The 25,769-nt window shown below is 44.9% G+C and overlaps 11 protein-coding genes across 11 annotated transcripts; 3 read left to right on the top strand and 8 right to left on the bottom strand.

Annotated features, from left to right (window-relative positions):
• Window positions 1–248: 248 nt before the first annotated feature.
• On the bottom strand, window positions 249–614 carry N7455_001751 (kinase-like protein; the record flags this gene model as incomplete). The annotated part of the gene is made up of 2 exons (XM_065604132.1): window positions 249–402; window positions 511–614. 2 exons carry the CDS (start codon window positions 612–614, stop codon window positions 249–251), a joined length of 258 nt encoding a protein of 85 aa, XP_065462623.1.
• A 607-nt stretch (window positions 615–1,221) lies between these two features.
• On the bottom strand, window positions 1,222–1,664 carry N7455_001750 (uncharacterized protein; the record flags this gene model as incomplete). The annotated part of the gene is made up of 2 exons (XM_065604131.1): window positions 1,222–1,385; window positions 1,448–1,664. 2 exons carry the CDS (start codon window positions 1,662–1,664, stop codon window positions 1,222–1,224), a joined length of 381 nt encoding a protein of 126 aa, XP_065462622.1.
• A 977-nt stretch (window positions 1,665–2,641) lies between these two features.
• Window positions 2,642–3,136, bottom strand: N7455_001749 (uncharacterized protein; the record flags this gene model as incomplete). Its single annotated transcript, XM_065604130.1, has 2 exons — window positions 2,642–2,970; window positions 3,109–3,136. 2 exons carry the CDS (start codon window positions 3,134–3,136, stop codon window positions 2,642–2,644), a joined length of 357 nt encoding a protein of 118 aa, XP_065462621.1.
• A 61-nt stretch (window positions 3,137–3,197) lies between these two features.
• Window positions 3,198–3,914, bottom strand: N7455_001748 (uncharacterized protein; the record flags this gene model as incomplete). The annotated part of the gene is made up of 1 exon (XM_065604129.1): window positions 3,198–3,914. The coding sequence occupies one exon, from the start codon at window positions 3,912–3,914 to the stop codon at window positions 3,198–3,200; it is 717 nt and encodes a 238-aa protein (XP_065462620.1).
• Window positions 3,915–4,871: 957 nt separating this feature from the next.
• Window positions 4,872–5,102, bottom strand: N7455_001747 (uncharacterized protein; the record flags this gene model as incomplete). The annotated part of the gene is made up of 1 exon (XM_040960544.2): window positions 4,872–5,102. The coding sequence occupies one exon, from the start codon at window positions 5,100–5,102 to the stop codon at window positions 4,872–4,874; it is 231 nt and encodes a 76-aa protein (XP_040809035.2).
• A 4,115-nt stretch (window positions 5,103–9,217) lies between these two features.
• Window positions 9,218–10,272, top strand: N7455_001746 (uncharacterized protein; the record flags this gene model as incomplete). Its single annotated transcript, XM_065604128.1, has 4 exons — window positions 9,218–9,260; window positions 9,299–9,516; window positions 9,615–9,684; window positions 10,112–10,272. The coding sequence occupies 4 exons, from the start codon at window positions 9,218–9,220 to the stop codon at window positions 10,270–10,272; spliced, it is 492 nt and encodes a 163-aa protein (XP_065462619.1).
• A 5,314-nt stretch (window positions 10,273–15,586) lies between these two features.
• On the top strand, window positions 15,587–16,639 carry N7455_001745 (uncharacterized protein; the record flags this gene model as incomplete). Its single annotated transcript, XM_065604127.1, has 3 exons — window positions 15,587–16,011; window positions 16,066–16,495; window positions 16,607–16,639. The coding sequence occupies 3 exons, from the start codon at window positions 15,587–15,589 to the stop codon at window positions 16,637–16,639; spliced, it is 888 nt and encodes a 295-aa protein (XP_065462618.1).
• Window positions 16,640–17,467: 828 nt separating this feature from the next.
• Window positions 17,468–18,085, bottom strand: N7455_001744 (uncharacterized protein; the record flags this gene model as incomplete). The annotated part of the gene is made up of 1 exon (XM_065604126.1): window positions 17,468–18,085. The coding sequence occupies one exon, from the start codon at window positions 18,083–18,085 to the stop codon at window positions 17,468–17,470; it is 618 nt and encodes a 205-aa protein (XP_065462617.1).
• Window positions 18,086–18,805: 720 nt separating this feature from the next.
• Window positions 18,806–20,155, bottom strand: N7455_001743 (uncharacterized protein; the record flags this gene model as incomplete). The annotated part of the gene is made up of 1 exon (XM_040961724.2): window positions 18,806–20,155. The coding sequence occupies one exon, from the start codon at window positions 20,153–20,155 to the stop codon at window positions 18,806–18,808; it is 1,350 nt and encodes a 449-aa protein (XP_040807831.2).
• Window positions 20,156–23,290: 3,135 nt separating this feature from the next.
• N7455_001742 (uncharacterized protein) lies at window positions 23,291–23,830 on the top strand (the record flags this gene model as incomplete). Its single annotated transcript, XM_065604125.1, has 1 exon — window positions 23,291–23,830. The coding sequence occupies one exon, from the start codon at window positions 23,291–23,293 to the stop codon at window positions 23,828–23,830; it is 540 nt and encodes a 179-aa protein (XP_065462616.1).
• Window positions 23,831–24,457: 627 nt separating this feature from the next.
• On the bottom strand, window positions 24,458–25,117 carry N7455_001741 (uncharacterized protein; the record flags this gene model as incomplete). The annotated part of the gene is made up of 1 exon (XM_065604124.1): window positions 24,458–25,117. One exon carries the CDS (start codon window positions 25,115–25,117, stop codon window positions 24,458–24,460), a length of 660 nt encoding a protein of 219 aa, XP_065462615.1.
• Window positions 25,118–25,769: the final 652 nt, after the last annotated feature.

The raw sequence follows: 25,769 nt of genomic DNA, 5'->3' as shown, positions 1-25,769 counted from the left end.
ATTGATCCGCGCAGGCCATAAAGGCTAGAAGATTCGAGCTCTGTAAATCAAATTCCGCGTGTGGTTATTCTGGAAGAGTTGAAGCAGGCACGAGAGCAGGCTCGAGACGTAAAAAAGGGGCTTTTGAAAATGCCCAGTTCGCCCTACAACGAGAGTTCGGTGATAATTCTCTGCAGAAAAGTTCGGTATCTTGCCTCTTACGGAAGCTTTACAAAAGCTGGGAATCCCAGAAGAAGAATGTGGACAAGTTACGCAAGAAATTTGAACGAGCAGAGGAGCGGTACAATCTTTCTGTGCTGGACTTGCGAAACGAAAAGGGACGACAAAGAAACCGCTTGATCCGTGAGAATCTGGAGCGGTACAAGAATGAGCAACCAGTGATCGACAGCGAGCGGCAGCTTTCTGGAAAGGTATTCTATAACAAAGTAAACACAAGTCTCTGTCTGGAAACAGACATGCAATTCAAGCAAGAATAAGTGACGCTTCTTGTTAGCAATCAGTAAAACACACTTCTTAGACTTGGTGCTCTCCACCATATCGTTCTCGATAATAAACTCCTTCTTCAACACCTTGATAGCAAACAACTTCCAGATGCTCTTAGTCTCAGCTAGCATAACCTTTCCGAAGTTACCCTTACCGAGCACAACAAAAAAGTTGAAGTGATCCAATCCAATACGGATCTAGAGCTTGACAACCGCCTATTTGATGGAGACGACGACCAGTTGTGGTTGCATTGGCTGCATCTATTGCTGGGGCGGAGGCATGCCGTAGTAAGCAGGCAGTCCAACTTGCTGCTGGGGCATTGCCTAACGCGGCGCAGGTTTCTGGAAATTAGCATAGACAGATGGGTCTAGTGAGTATAAGAAGAAGGAGGCTGTTAAGCCTGCACAGGAGGACAGGTCGTTTCCGCTAAATCGCGAATTTTAGTACCAGGAAAAACGGCATCGTGGAGGACACATACTTGGTGTCTGCTGTGTAGGACTACACAAGCCAGTTGCCGCTGCAGCGGCCAAGGTCGCGGGCCCGGAAGATGACTTCGGGAGCAATGGGTGGCGAGCAGCTTGTTGAGAAGTCGTTGGTGACTGTGGAGTCATGAAGGAGTTAGTCGCAGCGCTTACCGCTTTGCGGAGGCTTGTCTGGGAAGAGTCCCATAGGAACCTTCTTTGGATTTCTGGGGGTAGGAAAGTACGGCATTATCTTGAGGAGGTTGCAGCGGACCGCTTAGTAGAAAGTACGGTTGCTGAGACTGGAACTGACAAAAGTTGATTTCTTGTGATTCTTTGCGCGAATCAAGGTCTCTAGGATTTGGTTCGCTGCCTCCATCGATATACCGCAGAAATCGGGCACAAGATGCGTGCAGTGAGTGTGAGAAGTAAGCCCACATTCTACAGGGAAGAAGTGTTAGTTCTATCAGGCTACAAAAATTGAATCTTGACTCATTGCTTACCGGTGCATCGCTTTGCATTCTTGCGTCCGAAGGGAAGCAGGTAACCGCAGTGGCAGCACCAGTTGGCGGAGAGATTGGAGAAGCCCTCGAATCGGTGAGGAATGCGGTGGTTGATCTTCTCCTCGTCGGGGTCGGTCTCGTAGTTGGCTTTGCTGATACATTTGGTGACAACCTTGGGGTAGCATTTCGATGGCAGGTATACTTGGAGTCCGCACATTGCATGCCCGCAGCGTACTTGAGGAAGTCCAGTACCCGACAAGTGTGTTCGTTCCCTTCGTAAGGGCCTGTATATATGAAGCAGTAAAGAGGGTTACTTCCACAGGCTTTAAAGCTACGGTCGCCCAAGCGGGAGCATAGGGGACAGACAATGTCTACCCCCACCTCCCCGTAGTGCTCTGTTCTGTACCGAGATCCCCTAAAACGAATCCCATAAGCTAGGAGCTTTCGGGCTTCCTCAAGAGACCCCACAGTAATAACGATGGTCGAGCCCTTTCTAGTGCTGTTTTGGAGCTCTCTGGGCTTCCCCCATGCTAGGTCTCTCTTGAGCCGAACTTCGGTTCCCAGCTCGATCTCCTCTCTAGGTAGTCCCAGTTCACAGCCTAGATAGCGTCTGGTGTGGACCCCGTAGACCTTGACACGGTACCACTATTCTGGTAGTTCAGCGGAGATGATTGCTAGGTCTGCCTGTCGGGCTGTAGCAACTAATAGGTCCCAGTGGGCCGGCAACAACATAGAGCCTAGAGCTCCTTTCTCCAAGACTGTGACCGCTCCTATGCCGGTGTATCCTGCGTCGATCGCACGCATAAAACCCGGGAAACCTCCCTTGGACGGTCCACGGTTGACTGTCAGAATGATGTCTTCTCTCTCCGACCGGGGGGCTGTCTGTCCCTCTTCTCGACGGAACAGGATCCTTCTAGCCTCTTTCGGGGAGTCTCTAGCCGGTTTGAGGTGACTTGATTCTGATTGCTTGGTTGTCTCTAGTTGTCTCTGTTGTTTCCTCCTCTATGGGACCTCTTGCCATCCCTGTCCCCTAGGCTTAGTGGCTAGCAGTGCGGCTATATCTGCGAAGCTTGACTAAGGCTGGTTGTGACCCGATGTAGGGGTGGGTTTAGGCGCTTTGCTCTGGCTGTGGGGTCGGATTCGGTGGCTTGTCTAGGCTGCTAGCTTTCCTTGAGAAGGTTGTGTGGTTGCGTTCTACCTCTGAGTGGGTTGTTGGGCTTTTTCGAGCTCTTTGCGGAGCTTGGTGACTTTGTGTTCGAGTGTGGCGAGCCGTGCTATATGCAGGTCCTCACGAGCTTCCTGTTCAGCTCTCCAGCTCTGTAGCTCTTCCGTCAGCTGTGTCTGTATTTGGTCCAGACGGTCCTGGTAAACGTTTTTCACTTGGGCGAGAAGTCCTGCGAATGCTTTGCTGGTATCCAGTTTGCCTACGTCCAGAGTCGGTCGGCCTAGTACCCGGCAGGCCCTCCGTTTGATTCCGTTTTGGGCCTCGGTTGCCCGGTCAGGGGTCCGATTGTGTTCTGGTTCTGTCAGAGGTATTCCTAGGTCGATCAAGGGACCCGTGAGTGCCTCAGAGAGCTAGCGGTTCGGTGTTGGGGTGTCTGGTGCTCCGCATGATGAGGAGTCTGGATAGGGGGGTCGGAAGGGTGACGCGCGCAGTTCACCACCACCATAAGGATCAAGAGCCTCCATGGTGGTTTAGAGGAGCCAGGAGACCTCTATCAGTTGATTAACGCGGAAAAATTACGTGGTTTTAGTAGGTGCTGATTTTTGATGTTCTTGTGATTTCTTTGTTTGTCCACTCCTCTTGTTCTTTCTGCGAGAAAAACAATCTCTGAGCCGTGACTTCCTTAGTGGCTGCAGCTTTGAACTCTGCTTCCAAAGGGTGTCTGACCATCTGCTTCCACGTCTCAGGCTTCGACGGAAGGTCTGCCCGATGCGGACGTGGTTGTGGTGGTTTCGTATTGATGAGCGCTGTAGAGAATGCTGCCAGCATCTCTAGCTGATCATTTTCTTCCTGGAGCTCCATCGCTAGGTAGGTGAGGAAGTCTGGATCTTCCCTTGCCTTCCGCTTACGTGGTCGCATTAGGATGTTCTCTTGTCTGACGTCGAGGTCAATATCTCGAGGCGCTACCGCATGCAGTTCTGTCTGCAGTTGCTGTTCATGCGGTTCCTCTGCCACGCTTTCGTCAGATCTTGATGGTTCAACATCCTGCGCTGGTTCCGGGGCTCGTGGAGCTGCGGATGGTGATCGAGAAGGTGTAGGAGATGGTTCCTCTAGTGGAAAATTGCCTAGTAGGCTTCCTGACGCGTCTGGCGGTTCCGTATGGCGGTGTTGGTGTTCGGGAGGTGGTGTTCGATTCGCTGGCTTCTGATTGGCCTGTTTGGGAGCCGAAATTCCTGTCCGTTCCTGATTGGCTGATTCTGTTGATGCCTTAGGCCGATTTTGATATTTCGGCGTAGCAGGCATTTTGGTCTGCTCATTTCCGACGTCACCACTTCTCGCTGATTCTTCATTTCCAGTTGGCTCTTGGTTTTCAAGCTCGCTGACAGGCTGAATCAGATCTTCAGGCTCTTCGTCCCTTAATACCAGTGGTTCTTGCTGAGGAATGCGGCTGAGATCCTCTTCTGCAGGCAGCAGAATACACCACGAACCTCACATTACCCCGAACAAATGTGAATTTGATTCCCTGATCATGGCCTGGAATCCTTCTCACCTACAACGGGTATTGGGCCAAGTTTTCACCGTGAGCGGTGCATATGGGTGGTAGCTGACGGAAATCACTGCCCAAACACCGTTCCGATTGATTTTCGGATAAACGAAGTATTGCGCTTTCAGTTGTTCCAGGGCATTTTTTTCGGGTATCCACCAGCGCAGAGGTTATCCTTGGCTGCAAAGCAATTGTTTTGTTTTGAGTGCAGACGCCATAGTCGTCGACCAAAAAAAGTGGGCCCACCGAATTTTGCGTTTGTTGGATGCGAGCCTGCATCAAGCCAAAAACTTCATGATTCAATCGGAAACTTAGGATTCGGCTGCTGTGGTGCATCCATGGCTAAGTAGTATGTTCTACAGCGTTGCTGTGGCTATGTGTCCCGATGAGGCCTTAAAAATCAGAAGAGATTGTCCAAAGGGGCAAATAGGGATCCGAAAGGAATATGATTATTCATGAATATTCATGAATATTTGCGAATATGAATAATATGAATTGAATAATATGAATATGAATAAGCCCTTTATTCATATTCGCAATATTCATGAATATATGATTAATTTATATTTATTCATATAATAAAATACCATACATTACCATTCGTTTCATTACATTCGAATACATCAATCATGCTCAGACACTTTATTCCATAGCGAATTATATGCCTGTCTTTAATATCGAAGCACTGAAAATTACATGCATGCACCGGTGGAGATTTATGTCTGAGACTTTCCTCTCAATAGCATCAGCCATCGCATAGTCTCCGCGTTTAGACGGTGCCTTCGGAGGCCCAAGACATCTCGAGCATTGCTGAACTCGCGCTCAATCCCGACCTCTACCGAAGGGATAGGTAGGTAATCGCGAGCGGCTTTTACCATAAGTAGAAAATTAAAGGCGTTTGCCTTCCACCACTTAAGGACCCATTCTACGTCCGTATCGCCGATCATGTGGTAGGACCAGTTGACCGGCGGGGAATCCAAATACTTATCAATATCCGACAAAGATGCCTCTTTAGATAGCTAGACTTTGCGCAGAGTTCTCCACATTATTTCCGATATCCCTACTAGACGTAGATAGTCAACTTCACATAACGTAAATGGCTCTAAAGGGTATTCTTTCTTAAGAAATTCCCGTACTTACGAGACGATAAGCCCCGAATCTTACTCGCTCATTTGAGACACAATCAGAGACGATTTGATACGCGGATCTAACACGGAAGCCACATAGTAAAGAAGGTTATCGTCCATTTTCCTAGCAAACTTATTCATCTTACGAATGCCTCTTTCCACCGCATCGCGAATTTCAATGTTCACGTCTTTAAAATCTCCCTCCGCATTTCGAACGTCATTTAACAAATCGTCTAAACTCTAGTAAATTGGTAGACTTTCCACAATTATTAGGCATGCCTTTAAAACAGAGTTCGTATGGTCCTAGAACGGCTTAAGGATCTTAGCTACTTACTAAAGTGTCGACCACTCGTCATCGGTAAGCTAGAGGGCCTGAATTTCTAGATATATCCGCACAAACTACCCCAGCTCAGTTTATAGCCGAAGGGCATCTTAAATCATGATATACGTCGAGTTCCATCGGGTATCAATATCATAACTGACTTGTTTTCCAGGTGATACTTCTTTCCAATCCCGGCGGCGCTATAGGCTACGGGCGATCCACAGCGTCAGAAGTCGTATTTTTATGATTACTCCTTTCGTGCTATGAATGGAGTTGAATGCTAGGCTAGTATGAATGGCCATATCGTCTAGGATCGCCTTTACTTCTCGAGCCGAACCAGCCCTCAAAGAAGCTAACATATCTTTACAAATCAGATTGAGGATATAGGCAAGGCAAGGAATAAAGCTCGGTCATCCGCGGAATCGCATTAGAGGCCTAATACGAAAGCGGTCATCGTCATTATCATACTTCTTAAGGAGCTAGTCATGTAGGCTATCACAGAGCGTCCCGTTATTGCCCGCATTATCTCCTATGATGGTCAGGAGCTTTAGCGCGATGTCCAGTTCGGCGAGTATCTTCAATATAACTTCCGCTAGATTCTCTCTAGAATACGGCCCATTGATCTCGGTAAACTCGAGAAGCTTATCTCGCTTTTCAAAATCGGGGGTGATCCAATGGCTAAGGATACCTATTATCGCAATCTGATTTTCCGACGTCCAAACGTCAAGAGACAAAGCGAGTATACGGCTGCTCCTAGCAAGCTCCTCTTTCACTGAAGCCCTACTTAAATGGAATTCCTCTTTGATTCGGTTAAAAAGAGTATCAGTAGTCTTGATAGGCAAAGAAGCCCCCGTTACTTTAATAAGTGCCCTAAAAGCCGGATACTCCACCACTATAAAAGGCTGTCTTATTTAAATGACCCATCGGACTAGCATTTCTTCAACGCCAACCTTCTTTCTCGGCGACTCCAAGAACCGGTCGAGGCTTCTTTTAACCGCGGGTAAGAAGATAGAGTTGGCCCCAGACTTAATACAATACTTTTTCTGGAGATATACCAACAAATTCGAAGTAGAACCATAGCGCGACGAATCTCTAGAGGACCAGCTATAATATTTACAAATCAGCAGTCGGTCTTTTTTCAGTAGGCCACCCTACCGACACCAAGTGCTATCCAGATCTATGGTCCAAAAGTGCTCAATGGTCTAACTAGAATACGACTTGGTTTTTTGTCTTTTATGTGCGTGCGGACTACTAGTATTGCTCCTACTTTCCGAAAATACAGGATCAAATAGAGAGGGGGAAGAGCTAAGCAAAGAATAAGACTGCTTCGTCCGAGGCGTATCTTCGGTGTTCCTAGGTAGGGAAGGCTCAGGAGAGTAAGGGCGTCCTGTTTCAAAGGTAGATTCCTTAGACTACTCCGAAGATAACGAAACCAGGCCATTGTGTAGAGCATTATAGTCTCGACGTAGAAGACCACGCGTTCTCCGCATAGACGGATTAGGTATAGATGCCATGCTACTATTTCCTGGTATCAGTATATCAAAATGGTATCGACGGTGATGTATCACATACCTTGAGCTACCTAGGCTGGGGTTAGAAACTGATAGGGGACTTAAGGATAGGATGATGGTTGATAAGCCTAGTCATGTTCACGCTTTATATGCCCTTATTGACGTGGAAAGTTGATAGATCTCTTTTCTGTTTTCTGTAACGCGACATTGACGATTCTGAACGTAAACAAATGCAGCCAGGGTCATTAGAGGCTCTGGGTCGTGGAGCAAACGCGTTTTTACGTGCCATTTCTTAAGGCTACTTTATGTACCAAGTTTGGAGTGGATTGGAATAAAATCAGGGAACTAAGAAGAGCTATTCGTTTAATTGCCTAAGATGATTTGCAACTAGGTTGACAGATATATATAATATTAACGGATCTTCGTAGCCGGTGTCAAGTTTCTATGGACAGACCCACGTGAACGAGTATCATGTCTCAAAAAGATCCACTATGGTATATCAAGCTGGTCAACTCTATATAGGTAGGTTGTACCTCCTAGCATATATTCGCAATCGAAATTCATAGCTCAGCTTTGCTGATGAAGTGATGGTATTATGAAATCGACCACTAAGCGCATTTCGGTAATACGATAACCGCTATACCGGACAAAGTATTAATGCGGAGAAATCTCATAATATGAATAATATGAATGCGAATATGAATAATGCGTTTATTCGCGCGAATAAAAAATTCATATATTCATATTCGCGGACTGCGAATATGATTATGTTGTATATTCGCATTCCTTTATTCCTTTCGGAACCCTAGGGGCAAATCTAGCGACAACCCCTCGGGTGCACTTAGGTTGGCGAGAGCCGTCGCAATCACTCGTTCGGATCTTCTCAGACGATAAATTGTTGCAGTTGGGCTTTATCGATGACATGTCTCTAGTGGCGACTATAATGTTCATTGATAAAGGAATTTGGTACTCGTATATAGCATATGATCACTTACGTTCTCTCGTCACTGTCGTATGTTTTGCACGAAAGTGGCCATCCGAAGACTCTCGTTCTGTTATAACCGAGTTGTCTAGCTTGTTGCTTTTCTCGTGGGCTTTGGAACTGAAGATTAGTTTTTTTTTAGTCTGCCCTAAGAACCCTCTCGCGGCAAATTGAAAATTGATCGAGATCTCTGTTGTCTCCTTTTTGTGATATACTATCTTTGTTGACGGGTATCTCTGGGGACTGGGCGGCTGATCGTTGTGTGCTTTCCGATTCAGAAGAGATGGCAGATGGATCTGGGAGAAATTTTGATTGGCTGGGAAAGAAATTTTGGGCTGGATGTTGAACCAGCCGCTTAAGCCTTTGAAAACAAGAGAATAAATTTTTGAGATATCTCCACATTTTCTTCGTGTTGGTGTACATATAGAAGACTTGAAGAATGGAAGTTGTAGGAGATCAGGTAATTATTACCTCCGAATCATGCCGACCGGGACTGGAGAATATAACTCAGTTCAAACAGTTTCAGCGCTGTCGCTAGGGAGCAGAAATTAGGGGGAAAAAAAACAAGTCAGAGCTGGCCCATAAGCTTCAACATAGGTTGCTGTGTAGCAATATTTGAAGCGGAAATATCTAATATCTACATCACCACCCTTTGGATGGTTCGCACTAAACGTCACCTCCAACTTCAACGAACACTACTCGATGTATAGCATTCAATGCATCAAAGTTACACATGTTAACCACAATTAGGAGGTAGTTTCTGCAAGTTTCTGTTTCAAGGTTTCATTTGTTGCTCTTTTCTGCATGAATTTGAGTAATTCGGGGTGAGCAGCAGGTGAGATTGAGCGTCAAGATATTGAGGTAACCTTTCACTGTCTCTTTGAAAGATGGCCGAACTCAGACTGGAACGGTCATAGGTGGCAATGATAGCAGACTCAGTGTTATTGCCAGTCTATAAATGACCCTTGAGCACAACTTCTCTTGCATTTCATTCCAAAGGCTATGATAGACTATCCTACTTCGCCTTCCTAATATAACCAGCTAGCTAAGAGATAGTGCCAGGTTTTCCATGACCCAGAAAATAAGAATAAGTTAGAAAGCCGCCTATAGTAATCTTTAAATGGTGCAGGATTTGAAAATAAGGTTTGAGGTCCTTTTTGATAGTAAACGAACGAGATAAGTAATACTGTATAGGTTTCAGTGCGCACATCTGGTTCCCTTGTGGCGGAGTTTATCCAACTTATAAACTACAACGATATCCTAGTAAGACTAACCCTCAACTTCTTAACCTTTACTTCTGTCTATGGGAATACTATGTCGTCAAATTTGCCGAGAAGATATGACTCGAGGAAGAGTAGCTACAGCTTTAATAGTCAAACAAGTGGCTTGCAAGTGACAGCGACATCCTTCTACAACTCTGTGATGAGCAGGCACTGATATATACTATGGGTGAAGTGGGCAGGGTAAATGAAACACACATACATATACTCCTATACTGTGGGATTAAAAGTGAGCAGTTTAAGCCCTTTATAAAGGCGTGGTTTCATCATTATAAGCGAGTAATACCCAAGCCTACTATGCTGATAGGTATTGATTAAGTCTTATTGTTGTTCAGCGCTCGTGGGCGATAACGGCCCAAACAACCACCTGTGAAGTTTCGTTGGGTTTGGTGACGGGGTGTCAATGTTTCACGGCTATTAATAGACCAAGCGTTTGGTTTTTAACAAGTTAGCATCTAGCTATCCAGTCCTCTTAATTTTTAATCAACTTTCGTTATCAAGATAAATAAATTACCTGCCTACCCTACAGCATTTTATCCTTCCCAACCCTCGTAAATTCATACTTTCCACATTTCTATAAATCCCTATTAGCCTTCGACAGCGAGTCTTGAATAAGAATACATAAATCAAAGAAGAATAGTCTATGCCCATTATTTCAATGGTTAGCTTGTGCTAAAATTGGTAAACTGTGATTTAGATTTCAACTTTCATACCATCTAGTAAGACTCCTCTAGCATACCAACATCGCCTCCTTGTCTTACTATCAACCTCGATAAGGCTTAACAGATTTCTTCAGATAAAGGTGAGCCTACAGGATATAAGACTTAAGGTTCTTTCGCGATTAAATACTTTTTGCACCTCATTTACGATAAGTTGCCAGCCTTTAAATAGATAGGTTCAGATCCTTTATCTATATCTATTTAGACTAGCGATATATTCTTCTATATATCAGTATTCGTTTTCCTTATAAAAGTATATAGAATAGAGTTTCGACTAGTAAGATCTGGCTAGAAAATTGATAAGATTATAGGAGAGCATCTATTCTTCTTATCCCAGGTTGAAACGGCCTTAAAGAATTTCTATTAGATACGCGAAAAGTTATAAGACACAATCACCTGGTCTGATTTTGGTGTGATAGGTACTAGTTTTCGACTGTCCTTATGGCCTCGTATGAAACCTATATAATATTTGAGTTAATTAATACTTTCTCTGCTAGATATACTGCAAACGATACTGTCCCTGAATCTAGAGCTTCTTGGTACATAATATATTAGGTGATTACAATTGAAACTAGTCTATAATATAGGCGATTGTTCGTAGATATAAGGAATATAAGATGCTATTTATATTGTAGCTCTTCTTTAATTACAATATCATTATAGTATTTTTGCTTTTAAATAATAAGAACTTGAATTTCTAATAGCCGATCCTAGACTGCGGCATATCCGCTCCAATGGATATCAGATCGATCCTTATATCCGCAATTTGCGGATATTGGATATGAGTTGATATCCACATCCGCACTGCGGATATGAGTTGATATCCATATCCGCAATGCGGATATCCTTGGATATCCGCACTAGCATAACTCTCGCTTACTTTCCCCCTTATAGCCTGTCATATGATCTTAATGCAGCTTACCAATATTTCCTTACCGTTGAAATAAACGCATGTTTGGTCCTAACAGAACCAATCCCTTTAATCAACGGTCGGCCCTTTGAAATTTTAGGAAATAGATATATATCGAAGGTCTCCTTATACAGTATTTGTAGGTAGTGTCGTAGTTTTCTTAGTCCGACGTTTTGTTATAAAGATGGCCGTAGATTAACGATTTTGTTATAAGTTATATATAGAAATATATATTTAACTACTGTTAACAATGATAAACTTCGTAAGAAACAGAACATAGAAAATCAAAACCTTTATTATTGGATGAATTATTTCAACCTTAGGCTTAAATAAAAGCCGAGAGTCCTAGCTATCTACTGATTATTTTTTCAATTTGTTCTGACTACTAGAACTTGAGAAATCCGAGATAGAAGTTCTTGAAATGCGGACTTTACGAGTTTCGAGGTCTTACGGATATCTTGTAGATATCCACAAAATATCCACAAAATATCCGCAAGATATCCTCAATATCCTCAAGATATCCTCAAAATCCGTAGGATATCCTCCAATTATCCGTACTAATATACAATACAGCCAATCATTTAGGTAAACCACATCAAAAGTAAGTCTAAGTTAGAATATCCTAGTACGCTTACTTTACCCCTAAAAACCTCTACTACTTCAGATATAAGCCTCTCTATTCTTTTAAGCACCCTACTATACTATATATTATAATTGTTAACTTCTTAATGTCTCAATCATAGTTCTCGTTCACTAATTCAGATATGGATTTAGCTTCTGATCGGATTTACCCTAACAACTTCTCCGATTTTTTGGGTATCCAAACATTAGTCCCATCGATATCGCCGACTCGTTCAACTCGTTTAACCCTTGCGCCCTTATCCCTTACTTACGTCGGACCTCCCCTTTAAAAGCACTGGGTTTTATATCTATCTGATTCTATGTGTGATAATATAGAGGACTTACGTAATAAATTCGTTAGTTAGTGGCTTATAACTGAGTATAGATCTCAGTCTGATATTAGGAACACAATTCGATGGGAATTAAAAAGTAAATCGGATATCTAGGATAGCTTCTACCAGGTTACAAATAACAAAAATGGAAAGCCGAAGGTTATATATAAGGTATGTCTCTGTACGATTGGCCATCTAAGATTCCGGCGTGCTGGTTCTTCGCCTATGACAGCACACCTCAAAACTAGAGTATATTCAAAAAAAAGTGGCCTAAGAATCGACCAGCTTCTCAAAAGAATGGTATATTAACTAGGGCACTTAACTAGCATTACTATAGTAGTCAAGTTCTTTATAATTTAGCAGCTAACATTAAGTACTTTGATCTAGCCAGGTACTACTAGCATATCATTTACCTAAGACTATCTCTCCGATGCTATTCTGAGATTCATTTCGACTGTATATCTGCCCTTTCGAGTGATCGAATACCCCCAATTCCACCGTATATTAGAGGTTGCTTAACAATTATCCACTAAACTTATAATTCTATCAGCACGAACCATTCGACGTCATCTCGATATAACAATCCAGAATAACTAGAAGGGGATTCTATAGAGACTTCTAGAGGGGTGTCGGCTATTAATAGCCTTAGATTGCTAGACTTCTCCTTTCTAGTAGGCCTTTATAGCTATCACTGGTTACTTTATCGATCATAACTAGGATTACTATAAGGTTCTTCTAGGCTTTGAGCCTCTCTATGGCTCCCACACTGGTGAAAATCTCAGTAAAACTATGACCCAGATCCTAATAGAGCATGGTATCTCGGATCGTGTCCTATCAGTGACTACAGACAACGTAACTAATAACAATACTTTGATACAGAGTATCCAGGACCACCTTCAGTCTCAGTATTTATCAGATATCTCAATCTTCCGTGTCCCATGTATCGCGTATGTGATCCAGCTGAGTCTGAATGAGCTTCTTGGGAAGCTTAAGGCAGTGCCAAGCAACAAAGAGATCGAGTTAGAGTAGTCCGAGGAAAAAACCCACTCCTTCTAGAATAAGCGCAATACCTCCGGCGGTATCCAGATCACAGATACATTAAAAAAGGTATATCTTCTACCCCTAGATCCTTATAATAGCTAGACTAATAAAAGTATAGAAGATCCGAGGACTAGTAGTCTTTATTAATATAAGCCCACAACGTCGGGAGGCATTTATAGCCCTTTAGCCGGAGCCTATATTGATTCCAATCCAAGATATTCGGACACGATGGAATTCAATATTTTTGATACTCAACCGGGCCAAGAAGCTCTAGCCATTCTATGATCAGTATTATACTGATCATTAATATCTTTATTTCAAGCTCGATCCAGAAGAGTGGCGTTAAGTCGAGTATCTTCTTCTTCTGATAAAGCCCTTCTTTGATTTCACGATGATACTGTCAAAGACAAAGGATATTACCGTATATAATATCTATAGCATCTATAATAAGCTTTTCTCCCATCTCGATATAGCCGAGGCGAAGCTTAAGAATAAAGGTATGATCTAGAAGAAACGGATGTTGCGGGCACTCTAAATAGCAAAGAAAAAGCTCTCTAAGTACTACACTGCCACCGACTACGAGCCTTATGGTAATATCTATACTCTAGTAACAATCTTCTCTCCATCAAAGAAGCTCCGGTACTTTTCCTCGACTGATTAGTAGGGTGATATTGATTATATGAATCGTTATCAAGAGGTCCTAAGCCGAGAGTTTGATCGATATAGGAAGATGCTTACCTATGATACCAATGACCTAGTAGTACTAGAGACTTCTAGAGTAGCTATTAATAAGAATGATGACTATGATCTTGATACTGCTTGTGTATCCCAGAACCAGCCATTAGAAGAGCTTGTAAAACCAGATAACGACGAGATTGCACGATATCTTGCTCGTGGAATTGAGCGACAGAAACCTCGACTTTTCTAGAAGGAACATAAGAAGAGCTTCCTAACCCTAGCTAGGATGGTAAGGGACATTCTATCTATCCCTGCTAGTGGTGCTGGTGTTGAACGACTATTTAACTATACTCGTGATATCTGTTATTACCGTTGTGGTCAATTGAAGCCGAGTACAATCCGTGGCCTAATACTATATTAGTTTGCTACCAACTTTGATCTTCGGCAAGAGGAGCTAGGGATTATCAAAGAGTATCTATCCTAAGGTAAAGCTGCTTTGCTAGATCAAACCCGGAGATTATTACCACAGCTTGAGGTCTTAGAGCCTATCAGTGATAACGAGGAGGAGGATTAAGAGACTAGACTTGAGGCTACCCAGTATACTGAGAGCGGTAATAATGACTCGGATGATGATAGTGCTGAGCGACGTAGACGGGTAAAAGGAAAACAACCTCAAAAACGACCATACGAGGCTGTTAAAGAGGATGATAAGCTTCTAGAGATACCGGTCGATGGGAGTATGCTAGGCCGTTTAGGGCGGATTCGAAAATAGCTAAGGTTACTAGATGGCTTCTAGTTAGATCTATAAATAGCAAATAGGGCCTAGAAGATTTAAATTCATAAACCCCCTAAAAAATGCATAGACTGAATTTCTGACCGTGGTCAGAGATTCCAATTGTATACTACTGTGAGTAGAACAGTACTTAACCTTCTACCCATAATTTCTGACCGAGGTTAGAAATTATACTTACGGTTTACCTAGTGATATTTAATAACCTCGAGTACCAAGTATTACACGAAAAATACATAGGAATGTATAATAATAATGCACACCCCTTGAGGTCACGAGTCTAGGCATGTTTGTATTGTTTGATATCCATTGGATATCCGTAGATATCCAATGGATATGAGGTCCATATCTAAATCCGCAAGGCTGCGGATCTTAGATATCAAAAAATATCCATATCCGCAGTTTGCGGATATGGATTGTGGATATCCGCGGATATTGTGGATCGTGCCGCAGTCTACCTATAGCTCGTTCTGAGTAGATTCGATAACCGTAGTTTAATAGCGGATAATATCTTTTAGGGTTCCGATAAGTTTCTATACCTCCTTAGTAGTAACTCGACCCGAGTTTTCCGATAGTACAAACGTATCACCGCTCCGTATTCGCTTACAGCTTTCGGTCGGTAATTCGGGGGATCCAATATTAACTCTAGGCTGGAAATCTTCTACCGAGAAGCTAGTAGGGGTTTCTTAGGTATTTATAGGAGGGGGTTCGGGCCCTCCTATAGGTGGGTCCATCGTTGGTCCGGGGTTAGTTCCCGCTCGGCACACAACCATAGCTGAATATATATATCGAAGGTAATATCAACCGCTTGCTACCTCGAAGTACCGCCCAGTCCCCCACTACAGTAGTATTCGAAATCAGATTTACCTCCACACTCTTTGACTTTAATTCCCGAACCCTAATTTGGAACACGCTAGCCCAGATATGGTATAACCGTCGATCCCCCTTACTCCTAGAATAGAAACTGTATTTTACATAACGCGGATGGGACCTCGTCCTTTGTAAATTACAGGAAACTGCTATACATACGATACCACTCTACCCCTCTTCTCTTCCCTAAGCAACAGTTCTTCCCATGTAAATAACTATTGAGCGACGCCCTACACCAGGCTTGCAATATGGCTCCGAGACTTGCCCCCTCAAAGCTACATCTTATCCGTGATATGATAGAGAGCCAGTCACTAACCACAACTCAAATGGCCGAAGAAGCCGAATGCAGCAAGGTCACGATCATAAATATTCGCAGAAACTTGCGGCAGTTTGGCAGCGTCCACGCACCACCAACTCGCGTAGGTCGGAAACCAACCGTAACACCTCTTATGATCGACGCACTCTGCGACCACCTGTTGGAAAAACCGGGCCTGTACCTTGATGAGATGGCTGTCTTCCTCTGGGATGAGTTTCGCATGATGGTCACAGCCTCTAGCATCAGAAGAGCCCTTGTCGCCAAAGTCTGGTCTAAAAAGACGGTCCGGCAGCATGCAAAGGAGCGTAATGCCGATTTGCGAGAACTTTATCTCCATAATTTGTCGGATTTTCAGTCGTATCATCTAGTTTAAGTGGATGAATCTGGATGTGACAAGAGGGCTGGGTTCAGGCGCACAGGCTGGTCACCGTTTGGTGTGGCCCCTCTACAAGTATCGCAGTTCCATCGCGACCTGCGATATCAGATACTACCTGCGTATTCCCAGGATGGGATTGTCCTCTCGCGTGTATTCCGCGGTGCAACCGATGGCACTGTATTCGAAGACTTTCTATCTCAGCTTCTTCAGCACTGTGGACGATGGCCGGAACCTAAATCTGTTGTGGTCATGGATAATGCGTCATTCCATCATTCAGAACGGATTTCGCAGATGTGCGCAGACGCGGGGGTGAAATTAGTATATCTGCCTCCTTATTCACCAGACTTGAATCCGATCGAGGAGTTTTTTGCTGAGCTGAAAAGCTTTATCAAACGTAACTGGAGTTACTACGAAGTGGATCCCGATCAAGGCTTTGATACCTTTCTTGCATGGTGTATTGACATGGTCGGCGCAAGGAAAGAGAGTGCTAGAGGTCACTTTCGACACTCTGGCTTGAAGATAGAAACTTATAGAACTTGAATCCAAATACCTATTTCCTCACACTAATAGTGCCAGTGCTACGGCCACCACCTCAATTTCCTCCAGTAGGCCTAGTGCATACGTTAAGCATGTCAATCAAAAACTCAAGCCCCGTTAGCTGTATGTAATCTATAGATTCAGGGCCGCTCGAAATTAGTTTCACTACTTTATTCTCTTTGGTTCTTTTTAACTTTTGGCCAGAACCCACTTCAGCCTACATCTGGATTAGGCCATCTTTGACTGTCGAAGAGGAAAAGGACGAGGAGCACCCACTAGCTACATTAGGCGTGACGTCAGTATAAATAGAGTTTGAGAAACAATCAGAATGGTGAAACTGATTTCGATCCGCCCGGTATACACAACAATCAGGACCCACATTCTCAGTATCGCAGCAGAGGGTTTGACCGTTGCACGAGCTGCTCACTCTCGAGGATATGAGTCGCGAACATTGTATTGTGTTGGCGGGAATGGCTAACCAGAATATAGTTTTGATTGATATTCTCAATGTCTGTTCTACAGTAGTTAAAATATGTTATACCGCACTGTTGCGACTGAGTCCCGGAAAATAAATCCGAGATACGCGAGTTCTGATAGGACACGATCGTCAAAACCAGCCCCCAGACCGCTTCCCAAAAGAATGCCTGTATTTTACAGTACGGATGTAAGACCTCGGGAATGTATTCTACACGCAACTGCTATACACGGCTACTGTTTAGTGTCTAATGTGCGGTCTATCGAGTTATGTGGGCGATACTCATCATCACCGAGGTGGAGCTTTGATCCATTGCATTATCTACGGTATAGTCCTAGGTTGAGAACTGACACAAGCTTTGAACCTAACCATCACATTCTGCATTTGTCACAGCTTAGGGCGCCTCGGGAGCCCACTGTCCTAGCTTAAACAACCTCAAAGTTTGCGCTGCTAGGCTCACTGCCGTTACAAGCGCTCAAATCCATCGGACAAGCACTCATGATTACAACACATTCTTGCTCCGCCTTCAACACAATATAATCCCCCGCCTTGCTTTCCGGGTTCAAGCATTGCAAATTCGTGCCATTGATATCGACTTTCATGAATAGATTCAATGGGTCAGGCATCCAGCCACTCTCAAGAAAGTTCATAATGTGGCTGAATGATGGCTCTGTGCATTGCTGTATAGCATCGTGGAGATTATTGGCGCAGTTATCGTGTTCTTTGTCCGCCCCTAGTTGGAGGTAGCGTTCAGGAGAACAAGCAGCGTAGAGAACATCATGTATGCCAGGAGATGTGTCCTCGGCAATCGTCAGAATAGGATCCCGTTTGTTGTCGAGGAAAGACTCGTGAATAGATGGAAGGAGTTTGTGTAAGGTTGACCGAGTGTGAGTCATTGACATGTATCTAGGAAAGGCGGGCGTGGATGGAAGGGAAAAGGCCCAGGTGTCGATGACTTGGCCTCCGGACGAGTCTATGATCTTGATAGACTGGCCGACGTTCAGCCGTTGCATCGCAAACCGACGAGCAGGAATAGTGGGCATTTTGTCTATTCCAGTTATCAAAGAAGTCAACTGTTTGTAAAAGAAAGTTGTGCAACTTCAATAAAATTTCTCTGACAAGCCTGAATATTTATACGCAGAATCACAAGAACCATCAGTACTAACTAGAAAAGGTATGTTAAAGCGACTGACTTTTAGGCACGCTAAATACATTACCCCAAGTGCTTATTACCCCAAATGCTTATTACGGCAACGGAGAAAGCAAGCTGATTCTACGTGATTCCAAGGAGCATTACGGTATTATGACGATGACTCATTGATAGTACTGCTGCTATTGCAATTACAGTTCTGCTGAAATTACGAAGCGGCGAATCATTAGGTTTAGCGCATTACGGATTTAATTTTCCGATATTGAAGTCGCAAGGGTGTGGTATAACTGCTTTCGAAAACTGCTGTAAGCCTAGTGGAAGCAATGGGGAGGGAGGTTTGGTGGGGGGCTGGTGGTTCAACGTTGACACCTATCCTTGCCAAGGCAGATGACGATGCTGGCGATTCGATCAACTAACTGTGTTACGGTTGTTTTCTTTCCCGGAGGACCCTCAAAATTAAAATGGGCCAAATCGCAGACATCAAGAATAAAATATATATATAAGATTCAAGTCTATTATACGGGGCAGCCAAGGCCCGCATTTCCTAGTACTATCAACCAAACATGACGAAATACAACGATGCTTCAACGCCCACCTTGTTCAAACTAAAGTTTTAATAAATAGGAATTGTTCTCTTCACGTTCTCGACCCAGCGCCGAATGTCTTCTACGAACCGTCGAGCAATACCCATTTTTATGCCTTTGCCAATGAAAAACTCCGGATCTTGATCCTTGTAGACCTGCTCAAGGTCAAGACCATTCTCGAGCATCACATCGCAGACTTGTCGAAATACAGCCTTGAGCGTGTCATCAGTGACATTTGACACCTGCCACTCACTGTATTCCTTTACCGCTTCATCCCTAGGCACAGGAATGTCGAGCGAGTTTAGGCCCCTAAGGTCAGCAGCCTCCTGGGCGGCAGAAACATCCAATCCGGCGGCGGAAGGCTGCGAGGGTAGGACATTTATGTTGATAGGTGGGTACGGTAGTCCACCTCCAATGGTATGTCCTCCTTTGCGACTGCTCCTCTCCAGTCTTTGTTGTTCTTCCATATATAAGTCTTCACGTACTGTTTCTGGCACATCTTTGTGGCCATCTAACACCCCACCCTTTTCGACAAAGGTGACAAGGCGCTTCAGATGGTGGGTTTTCAGTTGGTAATGCTTTTTCCCCACCGGATCTACCCAGCAATAGGGGCCTGAGGAGCATGCCGTAGAATCGCATCGCATCAGGTTATAGACGCTACGCCAGGTAGGTTTTTGACCAGAAGCGTCCTGCTCCGCATCGAGCTGTGCGTCTCTCTCCTCAAGCATCCTTTTCGTGACCGAGGATTTTCCTCTTTTCTCTCCTTTCCGACCAGCGGTTGGTGGAGAATGACGTTCGTCTACGTAGTTGAAACAGATCTTTAGCGTGAGTTCCTTACCATGAGAGAACAGGCCTGACCACATCAGAAGCTGCTTCTCGATAGCGGTCCAAATGATGTCGGTATCATCAAATCGTTTAGTCAGATTGCGCTGGGTACGATCGTTGACTGAAGCGACAATAGCAGTGTCATCAGCTGTCACCCGACGGTGACGGGCAACTTTTCGCCGCAGAACCTTTTCTAGCTTTTTCTCCAGGAACAGCTGCCAGAAGGCACTCGGGGCCAAAACGAGGTCATCCTCTGTGTCTTTTGCCACCTCCCGGTTGTTGACCGTCACTCGCCACTCAATACGATAGTGGATACAGGTTGGTGGATCCTGGTCGTATACTCTCCCCTCCTCCCATTCAGATAACCTGAGCAGCTTAAGAGCACCAGGTTGCGACTGATTCTCGAGCACAGACGGGGAAGGACTGTAGTTGGACCGCGTTGCGTAGGGACTACCAAAGCATCCAGGAGTTGGAGCGTATTGCGAGTCGTTTTCCCATAATTCGGGCGCGTCGGGTTGAGAGATTGAATCGTCATGATCCGGGCTCTGTGTCATCTCTACATACAACAAACAGTCTTTGAAAGATCAATGTCAGCTTCCTAGGGGTACCAGCTTTCGATCGACAACGGCAACGAATGAAAATAGTGATAGATAACAGAAGCCATAGGAAAGAAAAATGTTACCAGGGTTAGTTCTCTATGTAGCCACTGCAGCCTTCTATTGGATGTGAAAGGAGTGTAAGCGAGGACTGCGTGTGACGAGACGGTCAAGACGTACAGCAAAAGAGTAGGATTCGGGGGATCTTGCCAGATTGTTGAGATTGCTCCTTTGTTTGTGCTGTTTGCATAAAAGATTCTATCAAATTCCAAGCCAAATTACAGTATTATAACAATTACCTATTCATCGTTGCTGGGGAATACAATACAGTTTAACAGGGATTACTAGGGAAATGGCTAAAATTCGACTAGTGTGTTTCAGGCTAGGGTTCGGGAATGAAAGTCTAAGAGTGTAGTGGTAAATCTGATTTCGAATACTACTGTACCCTCCTCAGGCCCACGAAATCGGATTTCTCAGCCTGTACGAGGCGTGGGCTACGAACCTGGAGTCTCTGTTACTCCAGAGCCAATGAGAGACGCAATGACGACCAGAGGAAACGAGTCCGCGATGTTGCGGCCTGCCTCCACCGCAATTCTAGCGACCTCGAGGCCCCTTTGGCACACAGGAACGATTTAAAAACCATCCGACGATAACGGTTACAGCCTCTCATGCCGTCACCCCAAGGGGAGTTCACAGAGCCTCTCAGAGGCGCGGATCGAAGTCGAGCAGGACACCTGTGGGGTAGAATTGGATTTGTGGGATTAGGGCTAAGGTGTATCGCCATCGGCTGCTGGATCCCTTACCTCGAATCGGAGGATACTCTGGTTAGTGGATGGAAAGATTATACGCTGCAGGCTTGGGTGTATAAAGGGACCATCTGCAAGACATGGTCGGCCTAGAGAACGAGAGGATACTAGGTATCAGGAAGCAAGAAATCACGCCAACTTGTGGACTGAGGTATACTATGGCAACGATGGCTAGGAAGAAGGTTGGCGCGTCGCCATCGGCTGCCGACTAGAGATCCTTACAACACTGTCAGTATAGCCCGAGAGGACGGATGCGCATGTCGGTTCACAAGAAGCAGGAAGGTTGTTATGCCGTGACCCTAAGGGGACTTAGCAGAGCTGCAACTTGGCCTGGAGGGTGGGCTTAAGGAGCAAACGGGTATATGAGTGTGGGGGAAGGTTTTTGGCTCTGCTGGAACCCCAAAGGCTAAGATCTTGAAGGCAAGAGGATCTGCGGACATCTAGGAATGAGAGTACTAGTGAGCTGGATAAGGAGCTGGGAAAGCATGGGGGGGAATTTGTCCATCTCTCCGTTGTATTGGCTTAAAAGAACAGACTAGATCTTAGTATACCAATGCAATATTATATCTGCTGGAGACGGGCCGCTAAGATGTGGACGGACATACACACTCTACCGGAAACCAATCCTCTCCGCAGAAATACAGATCGGATCAGGAAGTTCAGAAGATACCACCGCTCGCCGTTGTATCAGGTAGCCGATGCGCTCAAGCATATCGACATGGAAACACTAGAAACCATCAATCCGTTCACATTGGCACCATGGGAAGCACGCGTACAGGCTGGCGTTGAAGCAACTCCGCAGTCACCGATCGTACTAGGCGGGTTAATGCAGATCGCAACCAGCAGTTCGGCTCGGAACGAGCTGGTCGGATTTGGGGTGGCGATCGAGAGGCAGCCACCTCGGTATCGAAAACTGAGATTGAAGACCCTTTCCGTCACATTGGGTGCAAGAGCAGAGCAAAATCCGTTCTCCGCGGAGCTAGCAGCGATGGCACATGCATTGAACATGGTAGTTGGAGTGAAGGATTACCGGATTACGCTACTCACGAGCAACAAAGCGGCGGCTCTGACACTAAGGAACCCTCGACAACAGTCAGGTCAGGAATTCGTCTACCAACTGTACAAGTTGATGAGAAAACTGAGGAGAAATGGAAACCAGATCAACGTCCGGTGGATCTCAACGAGTGAAGACAATAAACTGCGGGGTCTGGCCAAGGAACAGGCCAGAGCCGCGACACAAGAAGATGCTGTCCCGCAAAAGCAGGTCCCAAGGATGAAGTCAACAACACTCAATATTGCACGGTCCCAAGCAGTTCCCAACAATGACCTACCAGCGAATATAGGGAGACACGCAAAACGAGTTGATGCAGCACTCCCAGGCAAACACACCCGGCAACTGTATGACCGATTATCGTGGAAAGAAGCGAGCGTGCTGGCTCAACTCCGAACCGGCATGGCAAGACTCAATGGATATCTATATCGAATCAACGTAGCAGACACGGACCAGTGTGCGTGTGGACAAGCGAGAGAGACCGTGGAGCACTTCCTATTTCGATGTCAAAAATGGACGGCGCACCGGACGGAACTACTACAATGTACCAACACCCACCGTGGAAATATATCCTTCTTCCTAGGAGGAAAGTCGCCTTCCGATGATCAGAAGTGGACGCCGAACTTAGAGGCAGTACGGGCCTCAATACGATTCGCCATCGCCACCGGCCGACTCGAGGCCACCTGACCATGCCAACGTACATAAATCACCCCCTTTCGCCGTTCTAACCCACCAACCACCTCGTGTTACCGATGGTAGACGCGCTTCAACTGCCGAAAATAGGATGTTGAACACTTGGAGAAATGCCTTCAAGCCAGCCTACTAACAAAATTACTAACTCGCGAGGATCCGCTGCGATACGGACATCTGAGATGACATATATTGCAAGGCTTTATGTATGGGCTCTGAGGAGACACAGTACTATATATATTATGACATGTAAAGTAGATCAGAGATAGTTGCCCTTTCGGCTTAGCCGCCGGGCGTTAATAAATTGTGTGTGTGTGTGTACCCTCCTCATAACTGTTGAGTACTGTTTAAGCCGCCGCACAAAATTTTCTGCAACAACCCTTCGCATAGCCTCCGACAAAGGATGTTATGGAAAAACATAGTGAGGTCCAATAGGATCCCCACGGACCAAGAAGCGAAGAGAACTGGACGAAAAGATTGACCGGTGTATACATATTGAAGGTCTGTACAACGCGGTATCTACGGATGATAAATAGCACCACAGAGATGAGTGAACAAAACGGGATGAACCCAAAGACGGACAAAGGGCAGGAGACCTTCCCCCGCCCTCCATCGCTCATCCTCCATCTCGAACGCTGCGAATCCCGCAACTCTACCCGAACGAGCCACTCCACATCGCAACTCCCAGGAAAATTTCCTCCCGTTTCTACCACCTTCTCCACCATCACCGTCAGAGTTCTTTCGTTCCAAGGACAAATGCTCACCGGCGTCACTCCACTTCAATTGGCCAAGAATGGCTTCTATTGCCAGCCTTGCCAAGGGTTGGGAGACCTGGCGTGCTGCTTTGCTTGGAAATCAGCCAAACGTCTAGACATTTTGAAGCGCGCCCCGTTCAAAGCGGTGCAGCAAATACACTTGGCAGACTGTATATGGCAAGTCATCTACCCAGACTTAGAACATCACTTCGGAAACTTCCTCACAGCCACCGCATCCCCTTCGCTTAGACAGTCAACTTCTAGCTCCCATTTCTCTTCGGACGGAGAACAACCTGAAACGACTATCGCCCAATCCAGCATACAGTCTTAGCCTCAATCAACACCAAGAGTATCTACTGTAGTGGAGAAAGGTTCAAAGGCCAACCCCAACTCCCATATTAATCTGCCATTCGTCATACTCGACCCAGAATCGTAACTACATCGACCAACCAGCTCTCCCCAGCCATTAGCATCCAACACTCCCCCTCCACATAGCTCATAACCAACCCATGCATTTGTCCTTCAGCATCCGACCCATCCCCAACGCAATCGCCGTCTGAAAAGCCACGAATCCGTGTCTCCCACTGAACAATCCAAGATCTCCACCGCCGGTTTCAAGATCAAGTTGTTGTCCAGATTCTTGGTCTCAGAATTACCAGTGTTCTAATGCTTATCACTGTAGCATAAATTCAGCCTAGCACCACCAACGGCAACTAGCCACGAAAGACCTCGGATGCTCTAAGTTCGTTCCAAGAAGTGGGACGCTCTACATTTACGTACATAGATATATTCAGTTGCTATTTTCTGTATACTGCTGTAGTTGCATGGTCAGGCAAAGTCATACATACATACAGGAAGACTGTATTGATGTTGCTAAGATATTCTGGGTAAACATGTAGTAATCCACTTGCAGATCCACCACATCTCTGATGTATTGCACAAATCAAGCCGATTAACGTTAACGCGAGAAGCGAACTTTGGCGCGGAGCTTTTCATTTTTGTGCGATAGCTTCAGGTCAAACGATGCGTCAGAAATTTTGATATCTTGAGATCGGAGGAGCTGAATCTTCTCAGATCCGTAAAAAGAATAGTATGTTGATATGTGCTCATTATCTAGGTTGAAAAGCTTGGTTTTCCATTGCCGTGCTGTTGGAACAATGTCGGACTCAATTTCAGAATTTCCTCCGACCGCAGACATATGAAGCTTGATTCCTCCTTCAAGTTTGAGTCCATGCATCGTGGGAAACCCGTCGTATCTCCTGAGGCAATTCAGGAACAATTGCATTTCTTCTTTCTTGAAGGATATCGGTTGCCCCAAAATTTTGAGCACAAGACATATTTCCTTAGGCTGATTTTCCCCCTTGTGGCCAACTAAGGGTAGACTGAGTCCTATCAACACTGGCTTCACGCTGTACTTTTGCATTATATGGAGAAGCCAGTCGTCACTCTTGAAAATAGTGGTCCAAAGCCGCACGTATGACTCTTGTGTCTTCCACTGAGGTAACTCTAGAGCAGTGAAGACATTCAGCTTGAAAGAAAGTGGGGTGTAAGAGATGATGCGATCAATCAGCTCTCTGGGAAGCTTGCGAAGAAGCCTTGAGCTGCCATTTGCCTTCATCTTGAGTATAAATATGCTAGAACGGGAAGGGTGACAACTAGTCGCCTTTATAGGGGCTTTAGAGACATGATAACAATCAGTTACCCTCTGATTTTTGAGGGCGAACAAAAATTCACGTAGTGTGGCGCCGCATGGTGGTTCGCTAATTCTGCGGCATATATTCTGATGATATGAAAAGCATAGAACAAAGCAACTTTCACCGCATCGTATTTAGTTATTCTATCAATAGTTTGTGGAACTTGTACGCGACGAGCATCGTGTTTCGAATACAAGAGTCTGTAAAGTGATGCCGAGTTTCCCAATACCTGCACATTTCTTAACCGCATATCGATCCGATTTCGATACTAATCCCTGCCTAGCAACTATTGAGCACCTGCGTAAAGAGATAGCCTAAGTGTGATATAATATTGAAACAAAAGAATAGATAACCTCCTACGAGTCAAATAATCAAGCTTAATTGGTATATTATAAAAACTAAGCTAAGATCTTACTATTTAGACCGTTCTATCTCTACTATATCTGATACTGTGGATAGATCGATTGAGTATACGCTCCTAAAGAAATATTCTCCTATAAAGATCCTAAACTCCTACTCACACGATAAAGCTATTACTCTTATATTCTCGGTAAATGACCACGTTAAGGTCTTCTA

This window comes from Penicillium solitum, assembly GCF_028829755.1.
Source record: "Penicillium solitum strain IBT 25940 chromosome Unknown utg000001l_segment0_segment0, whole genome shotgun sequence".
NCBI lineage: Eukaryota > Fungi > Ascomycota > Eurotiomycetes > Eurotiales > Aspergillaceae > Penicillium > Penicillium solitum.
The sequence above is the reverse complement of the archived record's forward strand: the minus strand, read 5'-3'. Positions and strand labels throughout refer to the sequence as shown.